This window comes from Lethenteron reissneri, chromosome 12, assembly GCF_015708825.2.
Source record: "Lethenteron reissneri isolate LAM-NWPU_2019-01 chromosome 12, ASM1570882v1, whole genome shotgun sequence".
Classification (NCBI taxonomy): domain Eukaryota; kingdom Metazoa; phylum Chordata; class Hyperoartia; order Petromyzontiformes; family Petromyzontidae; genus Lethenteron; species Lethenteron reissneri.
This window is the reverse complement of record NC_083790.1, coordinates 10,928,643-10,950,213: the sequence shown is the minus strand read 5'-3', so window position 1 is coordinate 10,950,213 and position 21,571 is coordinate 10,928,643. Positions and strand designations below refer to the sequence as shown.

At 45.3% G+C, this 21,571-nt stretch overlaps 1 protein-coding gene across 1 annotated transcript in view; it reads right to left on the bottom strand.

Annotated features, from left to right (window-relative positions):
• LOC133341887 (gamma-synuclein-like) overlaps positions 1-15,343 on the bottom strand; it is a 40,393-nt gene extending 25,050 nt beyond the window's left edge. The window contains exons 1-2 of the mRNA XM_061550700.1: positions 15,150-15,343; positions 1,807-1,932 (exon numbers count right to left, since the gene is read on the bottom strand). Coding sequence (XP_061406684.1) covers positions 1,807-1,927 — 121 coding nt within the window. The 5' untranslated portion in view covers positions 1,928-1,932; positions 15,150-15,343. The remainder of the gene's footprint in view (positions 1-1,806; positions 1,933-15,149) is intronic.
• Between the last annotated feature and the right edge of the window lie 6,228 nt (positions 15,344-21,571).

The window sequence follows — 21,571 nt, the reverse complement described above, 5'->3', positions numbered from 1 at the left end:
TTAAATGTAATTTCATTGGATGTCTTCATTCACGTGGGCAAATCTCGGTGTCTTACTCTTTGTTTTTTTTCGGTAAAGTCACGTAGGTAAAACAATAAAATAAAATAAATGAAAACAACTAAATTAAATCACGACGTTTCGGAGGCAACACAAGCTTCCTTCATCAGGTGTAAAAAAAGGCACAGCAAAATAACTGTAGAGTTAATTTGATTTAATTTAGTTTTCATTTATTTTATTTTATTGATTGTTTTACCTACGTGACTTTACCGACAAAACAAAAGAGTATGAATCCTTGCAGTCACGAAAGCTTCAAATCTAGAATCTCGGTGTTTTCCTTGCACAAATGCACATTGTGGTGAGTGCCATCTGAACCAGTGCTGGGCCTCCGCTAGGTTGAACTCAGTCTTCAACGGGCACCTCGTACAGCATGCAACCATGAGCGCTAGAGAGACAAAGATGGCTGGGCGTGGTTCTTGCCATACCACATCCTCATGCGCCTTGCTGAATTTAACAGGAGCTCGCTAACAGCACTTAACCCCAACGGCATGTAAAAGGCTGCAAGGGGGGCATCTTCGTGTGCTCGTGAAAATGTGAAACATTAGTGGCAAGTGGTGTTTCGACCTGTAGTGGGCCGTCTCTAGATCGAGTAACAGGTGCTGTGTTTGCACAGTACCAGGAACTCAATGGGGAGATGCAAGTCGATGGATGTGGTTGCTGGCTATACTCATTCTAATTTAGTGGCACTGAGCCTGCGGTGGAAATTGCACGTTCCTCTTATGTAGGCCAGTCTCTGTACAGACTAGCCCCTGCTACCCATAGACCGATTGATAGCGCATTCATTCAACCCGGAGAGATGGCAGACCGAGTTGGCGGCCTTGGTAAACCCTGACTGGGATTTGAATTCACAACCTTTCAATGGGGAGTTGAGTGTCCTGCCACGTCAGATATTGTATAAGCAATTTCCAGAAGTTCCAATCCCTGTTCTTTCTGGACAAAGTGATGCTCTCAAACTATAACGAGAAATGGCTGTCACCATGAACTATTGGTGCACACTCTACATTCGTATGATGGGGACGTATCTCTCCATAAGATAAGCACTGTTGAATTTCCACAAAGTTTTACCCATATTATGCCATGCCATTCCATTTACAATTACTCCAAGGCACCTACAAACGAAAACTCTCATACATATTTAACTATCTATTCCACATCTATTCATGCAATTCGTGTAAGGTAAAACACTTCCCTTGAACCTTATGAAAATTAAAATGTCTCTCCAGTTCTTCTGCTTACCCTTGTGGGTTGTTCGGGAAAATTCCATGCACGTCAAAATAAATTAATCTTCCAGCTCAAGAGAACATTGGCTGACACTCATCTTTCTATTTGACCTTGATTCAGCGGTGGAAATTCCACTTTCCCATGACATAGGGTAACAGCAATATTCGTTCAATGTCAGGTGGTCAATGCAGTCAGTGAATGTCGTTAATGCCCCTCCCTGCAACACGCCATCACTGTCTTCTGCTCGAACTTGCGAATGTTGCATAATCATCACCAGACATCAGAGGCCTACTATTAAACTATCCCGTCCTCAGCTCCGGGCGAGACTCATTAAACAGGATCAGACAAAAGTGACCCGAACGCACGAAGTGATTGCGGGCCGTGCCATCACGCACACTTGGCAACCTTTGTATCTCCCGGTGGGAGTTTCTAATTGGATCTCTTGCTCGCGAGTGTCCAGTTGCGGGGGGCTGGGGAGAGCGTCGGTGGATGGGGAGGTGTGGGGGCAGTCTGCGTGCGAGGCCGTACCCACGTACATGACGCCCTCTTTGGTTCTCTCGGCCGCCTCGGTCACTCCCTGTTTTGTCTTCTCCACGGCGCCCACGACGCCCTCCTTGGCCATCGAGAAGCCTTTCTTGAACACGTCCATGCTGCCTGCGCACATCGACAGCGACCTCCCGTCAATCGTCCATCACATTTCAGCGCGACAGGCAGAGACACCCTGGCCGAGCGGGGAATAATGATGACCGATCTCGGCAGTGGTGTAGCGTGTTTGGCATGGATGGGGCCCTGTTGGAAGGAATGAAATGGGGCCCACTCACCGTCTGCCTCCATCTCGTCCTAGGCCGGAGCCTGGGTTCGGTCGGGCCTGTGGGCCCCGGTACAGCTGCATGACATGCACACTCAATAGCAATGCCACTGCCACCATAATATACCCGCCAACTTAACAATACGGTCAAATTATATCGGCAAATTAAAGTACATCAATACTCAAATCAGCTTTTGGCGGTGCCCATAATCACTGGAAATCTGGAGCCATTTGTGGTAATTCCGCATGACTGTGGCAATGACCAGTCTGGTCAGTAAAGTGGTGCTTAAATTACGGACCCAGGAAGACATTATGGGCTGAAACAACCCTCGACTGAGATTTGAACTTGCAGGCTAAAGAGTCCACCGTCAGTGCCACTAAACTGGATTTTTAAAATATAAACAATCAAATACGTGTATCCTAGTCGTGCTAACGGCACCGAGGCACACTTTTAAACCATTCCAAACCCCCCTACACAGCAACCCATGCCATTGCAGTACAGCCCAAACACACCACTGTAAGCCCCCTGCTATATAGTATTTGTCTTTCTTACACATCCTCTAGATAGCGTTGTATTTGGCAGTGTAGACACCCTTCTCTTTACACTTTGGTTCTTTCGGTAAAGTCACGTAGATAGAAAATTAATAGATAACGACGTTTCGATCGCAACACAAGTAACCGTCATCAGGTGAGACAAACACAGCAGGAGAACTGCTCCTACGTGACTTAACCGAAAGAACCAAAGAGTATGGATTCCTGCAGTCACGAAAGCTTCAAATCAAGCCTTCTTCATCCCGTCCTGCTGCCACTGCTGCGGCTGCTGCTGCTCACCACGAAGAATGATTTGCGTTGCACGGATTACACGTGCGTGGCGCTGGTAACCCGGTGAGAGTGACTCGACTCTGGTGTGAGAGATCCACCTCGAGGCTACGTTCCACAGAAGCACAAATCTCGGCGATCGGCTAGTACTCTGTACAGCTATATGGGAAATACCAGCGATAACAATTGCCTACCAGTCCTAAACCCCAGCACTGAGCTACAGCATGAACTTTAGCACTGAGCTACAGCATGAACCCCAGCACTGAGCTACAGCATGAACCCCAGCACTGAGCTACAGCATGAACCCCAGCACTGAGCTACAGCATGAACTCCAGCACTGAGCTCCAGCATGAACTCCAGCACTGAGCTACATCATGAACTCCAGCACTGAGCTACAGCATGAACTCCAGCACTGAGCTACAGCATGAACTCCAGCACTGAGCTACAGCATGAACCCCAGCACTGAGCTACAGCATGAACTCCACCACTGAGCTCCAGCCCTGAACCCCAGCACTGAGCTACAGGATTAACTCTAGCACTGAGCTCCAGCCCTGATCCCCAGCACTGAGCTACAGCATGAACTCCAGCACTGAGTTCCAGCCCTGAACCCCAGCACTGAGCTACAGCATGAACCCCAGCACTGAGCTACAGCATGAACCCCAGCACTGAGCTACAGCATGAACCCCAGCACTGAGCTACAACATGAACCCCAGCACTGAGCTACAGCATGAACCCCAGCACTGAGCTACAGCATGAACCCCAGCACTGAGCTACAGCATGAACCCCAGCACTGAGCTACAGCATGAACCCCAGCACTGAGCTACAGCATGAACTCCAGCACTGAGCTACAGCATGAACCCCAGCACTGAGCTACAGCATGAACTCCAGCACTGAGCTACAGCATGAACCCCAGCACTGAGCTACAGCATTAACCCCAGCACTGAGCTACAGCATGAACCCCAGCACTGAGCTACAGCATGAACTCCAGCACTGAGCTACAGCATGAACTCCAGCACTGAACTACAGTATGAACCCCAGCACTGAGCTACAGCATGAACTCCAGCACTGAGCTACAGCATGAACTCCAGCACTGAGCTACAGCATGAACCCCAGCACTGAGCTACAGCATGAACCCCAGCACTGAGCTACAGCATGAACCCCAGCACTGAGCTACAACATGAACCCCAGCACTGAGCTACAGCCCTGAACCCCAGCACTGAGCTACAGCATGAACCCCAGCACTGAGCTACAGCATGAACCCCAGCACTGAGCTACAGCATGAACCCCAGCACTGAGCTACAGCATGAACCCCAGCACTGAGCTACAGCATGAACTCCAGCACTGAGCTACATCATGAACCCCAGCACTGAGCTACAGCATGAACTCCAGCACTGAGCTACAGCATGAACCCCAGCACTGAGCTACAGCATTAACCCCAGCACTGAGCTACAGCATGAACCCCAGCACTGAGCTACAGCATGAACTCCAGCACTGAGCTACAGCATGAACTCCAGCACTGAACTACAGCATGAACCCCAGCACTGAGCTACAGCATGAACCCCAGCACTGAGCTACAGGATGAACTCCAGCACTGAACTACAGCATGAACCCCAGCACTGAGCTATAGCATGAACCCCAGCACTGAGCTACAGGATGAACCCCAGCACTGAACTACAGCATGAACCCCAGCACTGAGCTACAGCATGAACCCCAGCACTGAGCTACAGCATGAACTCCAGCACTGAGCTACAGCATGAACTCCAGCACTGAGCTACAGCATGAACCCCAGCACTGAACTACAGCATGAACTCCAGCACTGAGCTACAGCATGAACTCCAGCACTGAGCTACAGCATGAACTCCAGCACTGAGCTCCAGCATGAACTCCAGCACTGAGCTACAGCATGAACCCCAGCACTGAGCTACAGCATGAACCCCAGAATGAACCCCAGAATGAACCCCAGCATATACCCCAGAATGAACCACAGCATGAACCCCAGCATTGATATTGACCATCTCAGATTTGCCACCCGTCAGAGCACTGATTTTCTTTAACTTTTTTCAATTTTGTCTACTGATTTGTTTCTACAAAATTGTTTCCACGAATAAATATAGGAAACATTTTTTGTACGCTGAAAAACGCTTGCTAGTATCTAGTTTGTGTTTTGTATCAAGCTGTTTTTACTAGTGCTGGCTGTCTCCATTCAGCTGGAGATCACCACTCATCAACATATACTATATATGGATCCCTTTGGCTTATCAATCATTATGCAATTAGATCCTTCTATAAACCTGTTTCAATACTGGTCCTCTAGGAAGTCTTCCAGAATTAAATCTCGTTGTTTTCCTTACCCATTCAGGGCCCATCATTTTTTTTTATCTCGCTCATCCTCCTCCTCCTCAGGGGTGGAATATAAACGAAGCCAAGAACAAACAGCCAGATTAATGCTGTCACAATTTCTATGACACAAACACATTTTTGATCACAACGGGCTCTGCATATTGCACCCAAGCCCAAGAAGTCTGCGACCTAAAATCGATTCACTCAAATGTGTTCTACTTTTAACTCAGACTTTGTGGGCATCTCTGAAACCTGGCTCTTCTCAAAGATCGCTGACTCTGAAAATTTCGATTGCGGGATTTAACACCTTCACTTACCGCTTCGACTCGCTCCACCAGGAGGTGTCCAATTTTCACACTAAATATACACACCAAATATACACACTAAATATACACACCAAATATACACACCAAATATACACACCAAATATACACACTAAATATACACACTAAATATACACACTAAATATACACACCAAATATACACACTAAATATACACACCAAATATACACACTAAATATACACACTAAATATACACACTAAATATACACACCAAATATACACACTAAATATACACACTAAATATACACACCAAATATACACACTAAATATACACACTAAATATACACACTAAATATACACACCAAATATACACACTAAATATACACCAATACACAAATATACACACCAAATATACACACTAATATACACAATATACACACTAAATATACACACCAAATATACACACTAAATATACACACTAAATATACACACCAAATATACACACTAAATATACACACTAAATATACACACCAAATATACACACTAAATATACACACCAAATATACACACTAAATATACACACTAAATATACACACTAAATATACACACTAAATATACACACTAAATATACACACCAAATATACACACTAAATATACACACTAAATATACACACCAAATATACACACCAAATATACACACTAAATATACACACCAAATATACACACTAAATATACACACCAAATATACACACTAAATATACACACCAAATATACACACTAAATATACACTCTAAATATACACACCAAATATACACACCAAATATACACACTAAATATACACACTAAATATACACACTAAATCTCATTACAACCGCTCACCGGTATAATCTGTAACTCATCCAAAGGAATTCTAATGAATCATTATCAAGGTCCGGCTATCGTCAAAGGCGTGTTTCCAACTTGCATTATGCGACCATCTTTCGATGGCTCCTGTTACAGCAATCCATGGGATCTGCGACCTCTTGCTTCCACTTTCAGCTTTAGAATCGATTCTCCTCAGCGATTTAAATCCAAATTGCCTACTAAAGCCAACCCCACGCATTTTAAACATTTATAGCGTTATTTATTTATTTAAATTATTTTCTGAACACTTGCCAGGTAAAACCTCTTATGTAGACATCTTACGAAACAACCTCAGCGATCACTGCTCAGTCACTTTAATCGGATCAACTAAACAAAGTCAAAAAATAGCCACCACCAACAACGGCAATAATATTAATACAAATACCATCTTTAAAACATGTTGACTCTACAAATTATTGATAACATCCATTTAATGGATTGGTCTTCAGCCCTTACTACAAATGTGTGATAGAATCCACCTTGTCTGCTTTCAAACAGACAATGTCTAGACTTTATGAATATGCATGCCCGTCTTAAGAAACACAGAGGGCAGAATAGTAATACAATCCCTGGTTAACTTCTGAGCTAAGCAACCTCCTCCAACAAAGAAACACAACATGGGCCATAGCAAGGGAATAAAAAACTCCTGTACATCCCCGACGTTTTAGAATTAACTGTAATCAGTGCACTGCTAAATAAATAAATAACCCAAATCTAGATTCTTTAAACAATCCAGAGACCGTTCCAAAGTCAATCCTAAAAAAATGTAGTCTGCTAATACAATTCCTTCAGAATTACACTACTCAACCCACATCTATTGCTAGTTTAGTTTTAAATGGCAGTGACATTTCTGGTGCAAAGAATATTCATAATGCTTTAAACGAATATTTCGTACAAATAACCAATACCTTTGAGATGAGCCATCTCTCACGTCACACATCCCCAACACTAATTCTTCTATTTAATTTTTTGCACATTTGGCCTAAGAGAAGTAGAAACAATTCTTTCTAAAAACGAAACCCCTAAAATATTGCCAGAACAGACTGTATTGCGCCGATATTTCAAAAAATCAGTGCCAATGCTCTTGCATTCCCAATACACCATATGTTTAAATTGTCAATACATTTTAACTCAATACCCATTGATTCGAAATTGGCATTTACCTGTCCAGTTTCAAACAACATATATAGACACATTTACGATGAGAATATTTGTTCAGCAGTCTGCATAGACTTGGCAAAAGCACATTGATACGACTGATCATCACATCCTCAGAACCAGGTAACTCGATTGTGGCCCGAGTTAAAAAGTTACAGATTGGTTCGTAAATAATTCAGACAGTAGAATACAACGTGCAACACTGGGCAATCTTTCCTCTGACTTCACTCCAATCAGCAAAAGTGTTCCACTGGGTTCTGTGCTCGGTCCCATTCTGTTCTCAATCTGTATACATAATACATAAAATCTCTCTCGTTCTGAAGTTCTACTTTAAAACAATGACATGTGTTTTTTCTATTCCCCAGGATCTTCAAAACTACAATTGCAAGGTAATATTGCACCCATCCATGAAACTGAATAACCTTGAAACTCCACCTGACTGCAAAGTCTGCAAAGTCTGCAAAGTCTGCAATACCCCGATTTACGTATCTCCCTTTGACGCCGTCTCGCAAAAACGTCGTCACTTTCTGAACACCGCTACCTGATATGCGTCGACCCAACCCCACACTTACGTCGCTGTCAGCATCGTCCGCCCTCTCTCGTTATCCGTCGCCTCTCAGCCTTCGCCTCCGCCACCCACCACTACCCTGCACACAAACTACGAAATGTACTGCACTGTTGAGTACAATATATTACACCGGTCAACAAAAAAAAAATTTCTGGCCTGGACTTTTGCAGCTGTTTTAGACTAATTTCAGGGTGCTGATTCCAAATCTGATTTTAGATTTGCTCTATCACATCTCATTTTTATGCTATCGGCATACCCAATTTTCATTGATTTTACCCGAAATTAACTCTGTCACTTATGATTGCAAGTTGTTGCGAGTCAGCGACTGCTTTAGAGTTAAAATATGGTGCTGTATTTTTAGGATAGTGTGTTTATAATATAATTTTATGTAGATATCCACATTTATTTAATATTTTTCTTCTGCAGTTTTTATTGAAAATGCAATATTTGATATCTCAAAAAACTTGATGTGATAGACAAAAACTGATGCCAGATTTGGAATCAGCACCCCAAAATTACCTTAGAACCGTTGGAATACCTTGTGCCAGAACAAGTGTGTTGACCAGTGTTATTCACGTGCAGTATTTTAGCGATTGGGAAAAATCGCTTTGATTCATGTCGTTTCGATATTCGTCGTCGCGCCTTTGAGGAATGCATTCCCCATGTAACCTGGGGTATTACTGTGCAAGACACGATGTGTGACCGTGATGAGCTCCCAGCCACTGCACTCTCTCCATAACCGCTTTCTGCAGCCACAACTATTGAAAACCTTTCCTCTTGGCATCTGGCGATTTTCACTTCGACACCAAACCTCACATTTATAATTTGAATGAAAAAATTTAAGAATGAAAATGGGGACTGTATAGAAAGGAATCCTGTTTCTCATTGTCTGTGCGGAAATATTTAATCGCAACCACCTTCATGCCTCTCCGAGACGATGCTGACGTCATATACAAATCAACCTCTAGAACCACTTTGGATTTGTCAAATTCTATCTTTCATTCTGCCTTATGCCTTATCTTACAAACTGATTACTCTAATCATCGCTGTGATGCTAAATTCAAGACCCGGTTATCACACTCATTCAACTCGGAAGGAGATTCAATGGGCCAAGGTCATCTTTAATTCACTTACATAACTCCACCCCTTACCTATCCAACGTAATAATAGTAATTTACATTTGTTGAGGTGCATTTCATTCGTAGATCCCAATGCACCACCGTGTAAAAAAGCAGAGGACATAAACAGAGCCTGCAGGGTAGACGCCCAGAACTAGGCGGGAATAAAGGCCTATTTATAGAGGTGACATTTAAAAACAGACTTAAACAGATCATTAGACCTCCTTTGCCAGTACCAATAATATAATAATAGGGGTTTTCCCCTTTTTTCTGGCAACAAAACTGAAACATTTTTACATGTCTGCATCAACCACAATACTTGCAGTCAAAATGCAAACAAAAACACGCTATGATAATATATGCATTGTCCTTGCATTTTGACTGCAAGTATTGTGGTTAATGCAGACATGAATCCTTGTAAAAAGGTTTCAGTTTTGTTGCCAGGAAAATGGGGGAAAACTCGATTATTAGACTTAAACAGCTCTAACGACTCTTGTTGTCTTATTAGCGAAGGCACAGCGTTGTTCCATAGTCTGGAAGCTGCAGTGGCAAAAGCCCCAGCATCACCCCAGGAACTGAGCATTGATCTTGGAGTACTTGGAAGAAGGCGATCTGCATATCTCAGGGACTTGCGTTGGAGTGTGTGAATTCAGGATCAAAATCCTCGAAATCGTTGATGCCCACAGCAATGAAGTGGGCTAAGGCAACACAAAAAAATCACCTGGTTCTTATTCATTCTCTGTTAATGGCCCAAGCACCTGGAATTTCATCGCCTCGCGAATGTCCGTGGTTACTTTCCCATTTAAATCAAAAATTGATGCGAAACTGTCAACTCTTTATGATAACTTCACTTGCAATTGCATTTGACATATGTCCTTGTCTGTTTACGTACAATAGTCACCCCCGTATCTGTTAATGTTTCTGTAATTTTATTTTGAAATTCTACTATGATCAGTTAAAAAAATAATCTGCACAAGCCAACTTATCTTACAGGGATGTATTCATCTTCTTGGTTCTTTCGGTAAAGTCACATAGAAGGGAAGTAATTTTATTTTATTATGTTTTATTATTGTATTACTTCCCTTCTACGTGACTTTACCGAAAAAACCAAGAAGATGAATCCCTGCAGTCACGAAAGCTTTAAATCGAAGGGAGTGTATTGTTTAACACTGATGTCTGTCTGCAATGTTTTCAACTTCTCAGGCGACACAATTCTTTTTGTTCCGATTTCCATTCACCTCAAGGCTGTTTTATGATTTTATTTGTTTTACTTTTGCCATTTTGGTGATCCAGGTCACCCTCGCAAATGAGACTCTAACCCTGGTGTCTTGAGTTCCCACCCTGGTTAAACAAATAAACTCGAACACTTTAGAGAGAGTCACTCTCGGTTCATCTTACAAAGAACAATAACCTGCACAGCTGCCCTGTACTGAATGAGGTCTGAAACCGAATGCTAATGGGTGTTTATATCATCACTGGTGACTGGATGAAGTCCATCAAACTGGAGTCCAGGATTTTAACCCCGAATGTCAGCAATTCTAACTCGGTGGCACTGATATGGGCATAGCAGTCAGCATGACACGTGGCAGATGCGTAGTTGGGGGGGGGGGTCATGATTGCCATGATAGAGCATTAAATCAGCACAGTTAAGATATTGTGTTTGGATCCAGCTAATCACCCGTAAATTAGATGTTCAAGTGTTGTGAGCTGATATTATATTATCAGCCTATCCACCAATTCCATCATATTTGTTTTTTTAATGCAGGCTCTTCGGTGATACATCAAACAAACGCTGGCCGAATGCAGGCTGGAGAGCCAAGCAACGAGAGGATGGAAGGGGGAGGAGAGATGACAGCAAAGAGGAGTACGAGGGAAAAGGAGTGTGTGGAATGTAAGCTTAATGGAGAGAGGGGTCACATATATATACGTGCATTTAATTGAGCCCATTCTTGCACTGATGATTAACATTTACCTAATTCTGGCGTTGAGTAAGCCAGATTTTAAAAGATCGTCAGGAAGCACCATCTACTTTTGAGTACAACAGGTGAATGTGATGTGGCCTCATCTTTCAGCGCCATCCCCTGATGAGTCACGATGCCCTGCTGACCAAAGGAGTTCGTGGGACAACTGAGTGGCGAGATGTTAACTCCCTCGCCTGGTATACAGGAGGTCCTGGGTTTGACCCCGACCCTGACGCCTTGTTCGTGTTCGCGTGGATTTTAGCTGCTACAAACTTCCACGTGATAAGCCACTTCCTTGGGCTATCTTTTGTGGGCGGGTCGCTTCTAAAAAAAGAGCTACATAGCTCAGTGGGCCTTACCTGGTAAAATTTTGTTTTATTATAAATAATGTAATCAAGTCTGCAGGTCATGACGGTGATGCCACCACAGCTCGCCATCGCTTCCTGCCCTCTGCCAGATCATGACACTCTCGACTATAATGTAGTTGACACCCGACCTCCATGATATGCTCTCATCAATACCTCGCCATTTGGCTACGTGTGTATGTCTTAATGACCGCAGAAAGGCCGTGTCAAATCCGGCTCTGGGTGCCAACGCTCCTTTGTGCCACTGCGCGGGCCCCTTGCTGCGTTGCGTCAGGAGCCGTGCACGAGCGCTGAAGCGAGTGACGTCACCCAGAGATCAATGTTAACAGATGGGATGTACGCATGCAGAGAAGGGCGTTGTTTAGATTGATTGCTCGTCACTATCCTGAGAACGGATGTTAAGCGTCGACATTGCAGACTGCTCGTTTTGAGATTCTGAACGCAGAGACAGCGATCGGTCAATTGTGCCCGGCTGAATGCAGCCAATGTAATAAAATACGATTGCGTAATCATGATTACATTTTTAAATCATCCCTAAATCTATCCACTGCTGGACGAGGGCCTTCTTTCAACAGTGTCGATCGTGAGAGTTGGTTCGAGACATACTTCACCACTCCGGTCAGTCTGGGACCGTGAAGCGATGAGGGTGATGTGTCCAAGGAGCGGTTTAGAGTTCATTGTGCGTCACTTGCACTGAGCATGCTCGGGAATTGAACCCAGGTTCACGGCGCAGCGATGTCAACGATTGCACCCTCCGGTCCACGTAGCACGCGATGCATACTGCGCCGCGATTTCGGTCAAATAGAGGGGTCGAGGTGCTGCCAAGTTACTGCCTTTTAACGTTCCTGTCAGCAATTTGATTCAGCATCCTTTGTTTAGCCAGATGAACGCCCATTGAGATATTGTATACATCTATGTAGTATGTGAAGGTGTTGCTTTTTTGGTATTACGCAAGAATGGCTACTATTGATGTTTTACTACACCTCCAGGATTATATTTTTTCCGCCTGAGACGACCGCTTGTGTTGCGATCGAAACGTCGTGATTTATTTTATTTTATACCTACGTGACTTTACCGAAAGAACCAAACAATATGGATTCCTGCAGTCACGAAAGCTTCAAATCAAGATTACACCTAGAGTATTTCATATTGGGATTTGATATTGTCACACGATGGCCTCCTGTGGTATATTATGATTGAGAGAGCGTTAACCGTAGACTTCACAACAGAGGACACTACATAAGAAAATTATTACCATACGTACATGACCACATTCTACGTAATTCTACACAGAACCGGTTTTATACTGTTGATATACGCAAAACTGAGGTACAATGCGATAGGAATCCACACTTGCAGACCTTATCAATGCTAACCCTGATTGTACAATACATTCCCTTTACAACCTGTCCATAATTAAAAGCATATTCTCCCAACTAAAACATTCACCCTTTTTCTAATAAAAGACTTCACCATTAATTTATAATCTTAATGCCAAACCTTTCCCTAACACCCAATCCATTTTGAGGTCACAACTCTAACCCTGATGCTATTTATATAGGACTGTTTACCTGACTTCCAACACTGCAAAACTGTATTCGTAACCCAAACCCGAATGCCCAACACCTGCTCTGATTTCTGACTCAAATGCTCACCAATCCTCACGGGGCACCCTTCACACTCACCAGGATCAAACGCCACCAACCTCGAACCAGAGCACTAATCCCTGATTCTGACAACTGGCCCGATCCGTAAGTTGGCTTTTAACCCCACGTAAATAAGAGTCCGAATGAAAAGTAATCAAAATATTTCATTTCATTATTTGACCTCCTCCTCCTCCCCCCTCCCCCATGTTTGTTTCAGTGGACTAAGCTAATTCCCTGCAGACATTCGAGGGCCGTTCGAGGAATCTAACCATCGTCCTTGAGCAAAACCGGCTCAGCGGCGAGTGAACATTGACCAGCAACTAAATAGCAGCCCCCGTCACCTGCACCGCGGGTGCCGTAATCCAGCGGCATTAATAACAACGATAATAAAAACGGGCGAGCCACCACCGAAGCACTGCAGAGAGGCAGGGGAGGAGCAGAGAGACAGCAGCAGTGGCAGCAGTGGGCGTGGAGGGGTAGAGATTTCACGTTCTGAGCGTGCACCTTGAGTCCGCTGCTAAACGAGGAGCGCAACGCGCTGTGGGCATTGCATAGGGAGGCACAGACGCCGAGAGGGGCGGCAGGTCGCACCGGCATTTGAGCGCCCTTCCAATGGACATTAACGGTTTGATGATGATGATGGCGGTGGTGAACACAGTGAGGATGACTTCAAGAATGGTAACATATAAAAACACGAATGAGTACATTCCATGCGCGCGGCAGTTTGCAATTCACGTGCGTGACAATGATGAATAATGCCAATTATGGACAATTCAAATAGTATCATGGGACCTCCATTGCCAGTACCAACATATGATAATAGGGTTTTCCCCTTTTTTCTGGCAACAAAACAGGTGTTAAGATGTTAAAACACCAAACTGAAACCTTTTGCACGGAATCATGTCTGCATTAACCACGATGCTTGTGGTCAGAATGCAAACAGAAAAAAGGGGAAAAAACCTATTATCAATTAAATTATTATTTACGCTCAACCCTTTGTCAGTGCACTGTTGGATAAGGCCTCCCCACCCGGGTGTTGTTCGTGGATGTTGTATGGCCATACTTCTCCGCACTGGTCATTATTATTGACTGGTGAAACGCGATGGAACCCGGTGGGCCGGGGCAGGTTCAGATAACACTTGCCACTGATGTTGGCCATGGTCAGGAATTAAATTCTCAGCTTGATGAGTTGTCCAAGCAAGAGTGCGCTAACAGTTTAATCGCTACCACTCTACACGCAATGACGCCATATTTTGCACTATATAAACAAAAATACGCGCTATATGTATATATTTTATACTGTAATTTATGTATGTGACACTGTAAATTATATATATCAAAATATAACTGAATTGTTTTTTACACGTCGAGGAATTAGTACCGAATGCATCATATACTCTTAATTAGATACCTATATGTAAATAATTCTACATATGGTTGTTTGCTATCCACATATAGGAAACCACATACTGCACAAGATATATTATCACCATCATATTTGCAAACATTGTTCCAAAGAATAACCACTGTGAGAGCAATTCACCCCCAACCCTAACAATAGCCTGAATTAGAATAACCTTCATCCCTGCATTGCCGTTGCCGCTATGCGCAGGGATGACCTTTCATGTTCCTACAACCAAACAGCGCACATTATATATTCAATCTCAATGAAATCAATCCATAACCGAATACACTGTTAAATACAAAAATGTATGCATTCGTATGCATACCGTTTTGCAACACGCCAATTATAAGGGAATTGGCACGCACCACGATCACGTATGACTGTCAATATCTTGAGCTCTGGCACCGACTGTCCGGAGAATGAATGCACGAACACAGAAACATATGAATGAAGGAACGAATGGCCGTGGAGGAATGACTACGGGTCAAGGCGTCTCACCTTGGGGGAAGATGTTGGTCCTGCGAGTGGGAGCGGACGTTGCTGGATGCGGGATCGGATCCTTTCTCACTCAGCCTCACCCCTTTATAGTGGCACGGCTGCTGCGCGCGTGTATGTCTGCTCTGCTCGTGGGGATGGATGGGGAGGCGCGGATGGGGCTGTGTGTGCATTGGGGTGGGGCACGAGCTGTGTGCCTGTGCATAGAGATGAGGAGCTGATGCTGGCTGCGTGCGTTGTGTGCGTTACATGTGAGCCGGTTCTGGGACTCCCCTCGGTCGACTCAGCCGTAAATTAGTTTCTCGTGCTGATGTCCTTCCCCCGCACCTACGATTAGCATGGTTTGGCGACGTATGATGCGGAAGAAGTTCAACATACATACATGGTGTGTAGTCACCCGTGTGCCGTTCTGGAACTTAATAGGTGCTCGCTAACAGCGCTTGCTCCAACAGTCTGTCAAAGGCTCTATGGGCGATGTTTTGCTCTTTGTTAGCAATCCGATGACCTGAGCTCGAGTCCGAGCCATGGCTATCGTTAGTGATACCTGATCTGGTCCCGGACCTTCCGTCATTTTATTCTGCCTTCAATAAATTCCCGGTGCTTCATGTAAACACCGAGGAGACAAAGGTTGGATGCGTGTGTAGCTGTTCACACCACCTTCTCATGCACCGTCCTGGCCTTAGTAGGTGCTCTCTAACAACAATGACCCCGAAAGGCAGCACAAGGTTACACGGGGGATATTTTTTCCCATGTAAGTGTACGCAAGAATGTGCAACAGCGGTAAGTGGCATCCGAACCTGACCTGGTCCTCCTCTAGATTGACTCAACCTTAAATTAATATCTGATCTTGTGAGTGCACAACAGTAATGGGGAGACAAAGGTGGCCGGGTGTGGTGCTGCCTAAATGCACTTTCCCCTGTAGTCTATGAGACAGTCTATGAGACTTAAATGGGGAATATTTGTCATTTTTAATGCATGTGAATATGAATCTGGAGTTGAGGCTGGTCTCTCTGTGTGTACTGCATTGAATTAACTAGCTTGGCACACTGTCAGGGCAAGTGCTAATAGGTCCTTGCTTACAGCACTCGCCCTGATCATCTGCATCGTGCTGGATGTGGGGCCTTTGTGTGTGTGGACAGGGGGAAAGATTAAGGGAAGAGCTGTGTGTGGTTGGCAGTGGGTGTGTCTGTGTGGATGTCTGTACGTGTGCAGTGGGATAGGGAGGTATTCCTTGTGCCTGAGTGTGACCAGGATTAAATTGAGCATTATACAGATATGGAGGAATATTTTGGCATGCAGTGTGTAAATACAAATTGCACATTGTGTATGGCTACATATAAGAAGACATTCAAAAGACATTTTACATTGTGACTGTCAGGCATCCAAGGTCAACACTCTTTTTATCGTGACTTAAAGCTTTCGTGACTGCAGAAATTCATATTCTTTGGGTCTTTCGGTAAAGTCACGTAGATAAAAAAAAGAATAACAATAAAATAGAATAAATAGAAATAAAGTTGAAAAATTATAATTAAAATATCACGACGTTTCGATCGCAACACAAGCAATCGTCATCAGGAGAAAAAAGAGGGGGGAAGCTGCTGAGGCAGGCTGTTTTAAAGGTTTGAAATGGGTCTAGCTAGTGATGTTAAAGTGATAAATTTGCATGTAAATGTAAGATCCGAGAGCCACCTCCACAAAGAAGGCGCGGAGGTGGCCATTGTATTGTGAGAGATGAGCATGTCAATGTAAGATCGCATGCGGAGGTGGCCATTGCATCGTGAGAGATTAGCATGTCAATGTAAGATCGCATGCGGAGGTGGCCATTGCATCGTGAGAGATAAGCATGTCAATGTAAGATCGCATGCGGAGGTGGCCATTGTATTGTGAGAGATTAGCATGTCAATGTAAGATCACATGCGGAGGTGGCCATTGTATCGTGAGAGATTAGCATGTCAATGTAAGATCACACGCGGAGGTGGCCATTGCATCGTGAGAGATTAGCATGTCAATGTAAGATCGCATGCGGAGGTGGCCATTGTATTGTGAGAGATTAGCATGTCAATGTAAGATCGCATGCGGAGGTGGCCATTGTATTGTGAGAGATTAGCATGTCAATGTAAGATCGCATGCGGAGGTGGCCATTGTATTGTGAGAGATTAGCATGTCAATGTAAGATCACATGCGGAGGTGGCCATTGTATCGTGAGAGATTAGCATGTCAATGTAAGATCACACGCGGAGGTGGCCATTGCATCGTGAGAGATTAGCATGTCAATGTAAGATCGCATGCGGAGGTGGCCATTGTATTGTGAGAGATTAGCATGTCAATGTAAGATCGCATGCGGAGGTGGCCATTGCATCGTGAGAGATTAGCATGTCAATGTAAGATCGCATGCGGAGGTGGCCATTGCATCGTGAGAGATTAGCATGTCAATGTAAGATCGCATGCGGAGGTGGCCATTGTATTGTGAGAGATTAGCATGTCAATGTAAGATCGCATGCGGAGGTGGCCATTGTATTGTGAGAGACCTGGAACTTGTGTTTGCTCATGATTTTGAAAATATTTTTGGTGACCCCTGCTATGTATGGCAAGGCGATGGTTTTGATTGGGTCCTCAGATGGTTCTTTCCCAATGGTTGGGATGATAGCTTTACAGATTGTGTGGTCTGAATATCCATTAATCTTGAGGGTTGGTGTACGTGTTCCAGTTCACTGGCTAGGTGATGACAGTTGGAAATACATTGAGCTCTATGGTGTAGAGTTTTGATGAGGAAATTCTTCTGAGATGGATGGTGGTGGGAGTCAGTTTTTTTTTTCTATCTACGTGACTTTAAAGAAAGACCCAACACGATACATTTGGACTGGATTCAGGAAATTCATCCTCATCAGCAAGCCATAGGCGTTTCAACAACTTGCAAACTGCAATCTGGCTGGACAAAAATAAAAGCAAATTTGTATAAATGTTAATTGTATATTTTGGTGGCATGCACTTTTGAACAGTTATTGCTGCAGAGAAAATAAATAGTGAATGGATGTTTGTGCCATTAATGTGTTTAATACTCTTGATGTACAGGATTTGCCTTCGTACTGAAATATATTTAAAATTCACAAACTAAATTACTTCCGAAACTATGTGGCTGGCTGCCATGGTCATAAAACAGAAGAAAAATTCAGGAATAATAACTTAAAACTTTACACTACTTTACGATCCAATGCTTTGTAAGTCTGGCCAGCAGGCAGTTACACCTGATGCGTAATAAATAGACGATTGCTTTTTTTGCAAGCACAACGTTATTATCATTAACTCAAGAAATACAAGGTAAAACATATATTTGAGACATTACCCAATAATTTATTTTGGCAATGCAGCTTAGCAAGAAAATGCAGTTTTAAGATTTAATCATTAAAGCCTTTTGACCGTCGTATTCTAATATATGGTGCATCACCACAATCTACCTTATGTAACCATATAAATGTCGACTTAATCATGCAAAACCCATGGTGTGTATATGTATTTGTGCTAGCATAGCCAATTTAGTTCCTCCCTGCTCAATTCACCAAAGGGCAGTGCTCATCCATAATTGCTCGCCATGAGCCGCTAATTGAAATTCCACATTGTAATGGCGGTGGCCGGTTTATCCGGAAGACACAAATTGTTATTGCAGCTTGCAATTACATTTGCGAGCTATTTAAAAATGCCACTGGTACGAACGCGCATGCAACCATCTTGTTGTTGTCCTCCGATGAGTGCGCTTGGCTACGTACGGTGCAAAAGAAGTTCAACATACATTGCGTTGTAGAGAGTACAACACAAATAACGAGACGATATGTCTTCTTCACATATAATCCGTCTGTCCACTGGAAAAAAATATAACATAATTTCTTACGTAACCCATCAGCTGCATGGCCTTCTGAGGGAGTGCATCATTTCAGCAGCACTGATTCAAGATGAGCAAAACTCTGGGCTGGTTTCGACACGTGGTGCTGCATCAGCAGTCAGGCTTGCAAGAATCGATGCTGGTGAACAATATTGATCTTACAGGCAAAGGAACCGCTCTGTTCTCCCTGCTGCTGTTGTTCCCACACACTATATTCATTTACGGCTTAGCTTTCCATTTTTCAGACACAAATTGCCAACGGGGCTCGTTACATGGCCTGGAATGAAAGCCCAGGTTGCTAGGATCGAAGCGCAGTGCACCAAGAACCACGGCCACCGCCCAGCAAACGGGCAACGGTTGTGAACGTGGTTGTGAACGTGGTTGGAACCCGTGAGAGCAGCCTGGGCCCCGACGTTAGTACAACGTGCCGTGTTTGCTGGGCACTACCCACAATTCCGTACATCACATGCACACGCACACGGAGGGCATGCGGCAGGGGAAGAATTTGCGGCAGGGGAATAATTCGCGACATGCGCCCACCTCTTCATGCGTATGTGTGGTGTGTGCTTTGCGCATCACAGATCTGGGTGTGATTTTGTGCAAATTAATTATGAATCTCCCCTCCCACGAACGGGTTGGAAGGGATGGAGGGGGAGGGGTTTGGGGGATGGGGGGTGTGGGGGACGGCGTTACGGGGTGGTGGAGGGAGGGGGTGGTGGAGGGAGGGGGTGGTGGAGGGAGGGGGAGTGGAGGGAGGGGGGGTGGAGGGAGGGGGGGGGGTGGAGGGAGGGGGGTGGAGGGAGGGGGGTGGAGGGAGGGGGTGGTGGAGGGAGGGGGGTGGAGGGAGGGGGTGGTGGAGGGAGGGGGAGTGGAGGGAGGGGGGGTGGAGGGAGGGAGGGGGATGGAGGGAGGGGGTGGTGGAGGGAGGGGGTGGAGGGAGGGGTGGTGGAGGGAGGGGGTGGTGGAGGGAGGGGGGGTGGAGGGAGGGGGTGGTGGAGGGAGGGGGGGTGGAGGGAGGGGGTGGTGGAGGGAGGGGGGGTGGAGGGTGGGGGTGGTGGAGGGAGGGGGGGTGGAGGGAGGGGGGGTGGAGGGAGGGGGGGGGTGGAGGGAGGGGGGGTGGAGGGTGGGGGGTGGAGGGAGGGGGTGGTGGAGGGAGGGGGTGGAGAGAGGGGGTGGTGGAGGGGTGGTGGAGGGAGGGGGGGTGGAGGGAGGGGGGGTGGAGGGAGGAGGGATGGGTAGAGGGAGGAGGGTAGCTATGATTTGCATGAAGAGAGACGGCTCTGTGTAGGTTTTTTTCTCCACCAGAGGCTCGCACAGCGCATGCGCACCCTGCGGTAAGAACTGCATTCTTAAGGAGGCAGTATACCTTCAGCGGCGAGCAGCTAGCGGGGGGAGTGGGGGATGTGGAGTCGCTTCTGTTAACCGTACCCACGACCCGGGAAGCTTAAAGGCCCGATATCGCTCCTGGCACGCATCATCATCCTCCTCCTCCCCCGGAGAATCAGCCCCCATCGTCGAGGCAGTGATCCCTCAAGAACAATCGTACGATTCCGGCCCTTGCGACGCACATCCGAGGCCGGATTCCAGAATAAATCTCAGCAGTCTTGCGTGAACATGTCATGGGCCTGCGACGCAGTTTTGGATGAAGGACTTCATGTTGAAGCTTGCAAGGACCATTCCCTTTGCCTCTGAACAATACGCTTGATATGGATGACGTTGAGCGACACATGATGGCGTTTCTATATGGGCGACAAATCCAGCTGACCCCGGTTCCTCAACAATGGATGGGCACAAGGTTCTGTACTCGTGGCAATGCAATTCAGGCCAGCGACATGCTGCTGACCGGGTCACGCAAATCTATACCTGTAACCTGTACGAGGGGGTGGGTGGGTGGCCAGCACCACGCCCGGCCGCCTTTGGCCCTCCAGTGGCGATGTTCACAACTTCACACACCAGTTACTCGTTTGAGGCTGAGTCGACTTAGGGGAGGCCCAGGACCGGTTCAAAGAATCGTCACCGGTGGTGGCCGTGAGCGGGAATCGAACTCGGGTGGCCGGGGTGACATGACAGATGTGACGTCACAGCTCACTTGCCGTGCCAAATATATGCATTATTGTGCCCCCCCCCCCCCAAAAAAAAAAATACAAAATAATATTTTTATAATGTTTGCGTGGTGTACAGTCTGGAAAGTACCCACATGGTAAATTTCAAGTTTGTTGCATGTCGGGAAGTACGCTAAACATTTCGAACAGACACATTCACAAATTTCCCTTTTATATTTATATAAAAAAGATAAGATATGCGGATGGCCTTATCCTGGAAACGCAAGCAGACACTTTCAACGACATGGAATCCGCTCTGAACCAAGACCTAAACGCCATGGGGGAATACTTATAGAAATGGACGCTCATGCCAAAGCCACATAAAACAACTGCATTTCATCTTGCTATATAATAGGAGTGCCAAGCATGCTCTGTGGCAACCCTGTGCGACGCGACCACTCTAGCCTATATCAGAGTGAAGCTGGACCGTACGCTAACCTTCCACG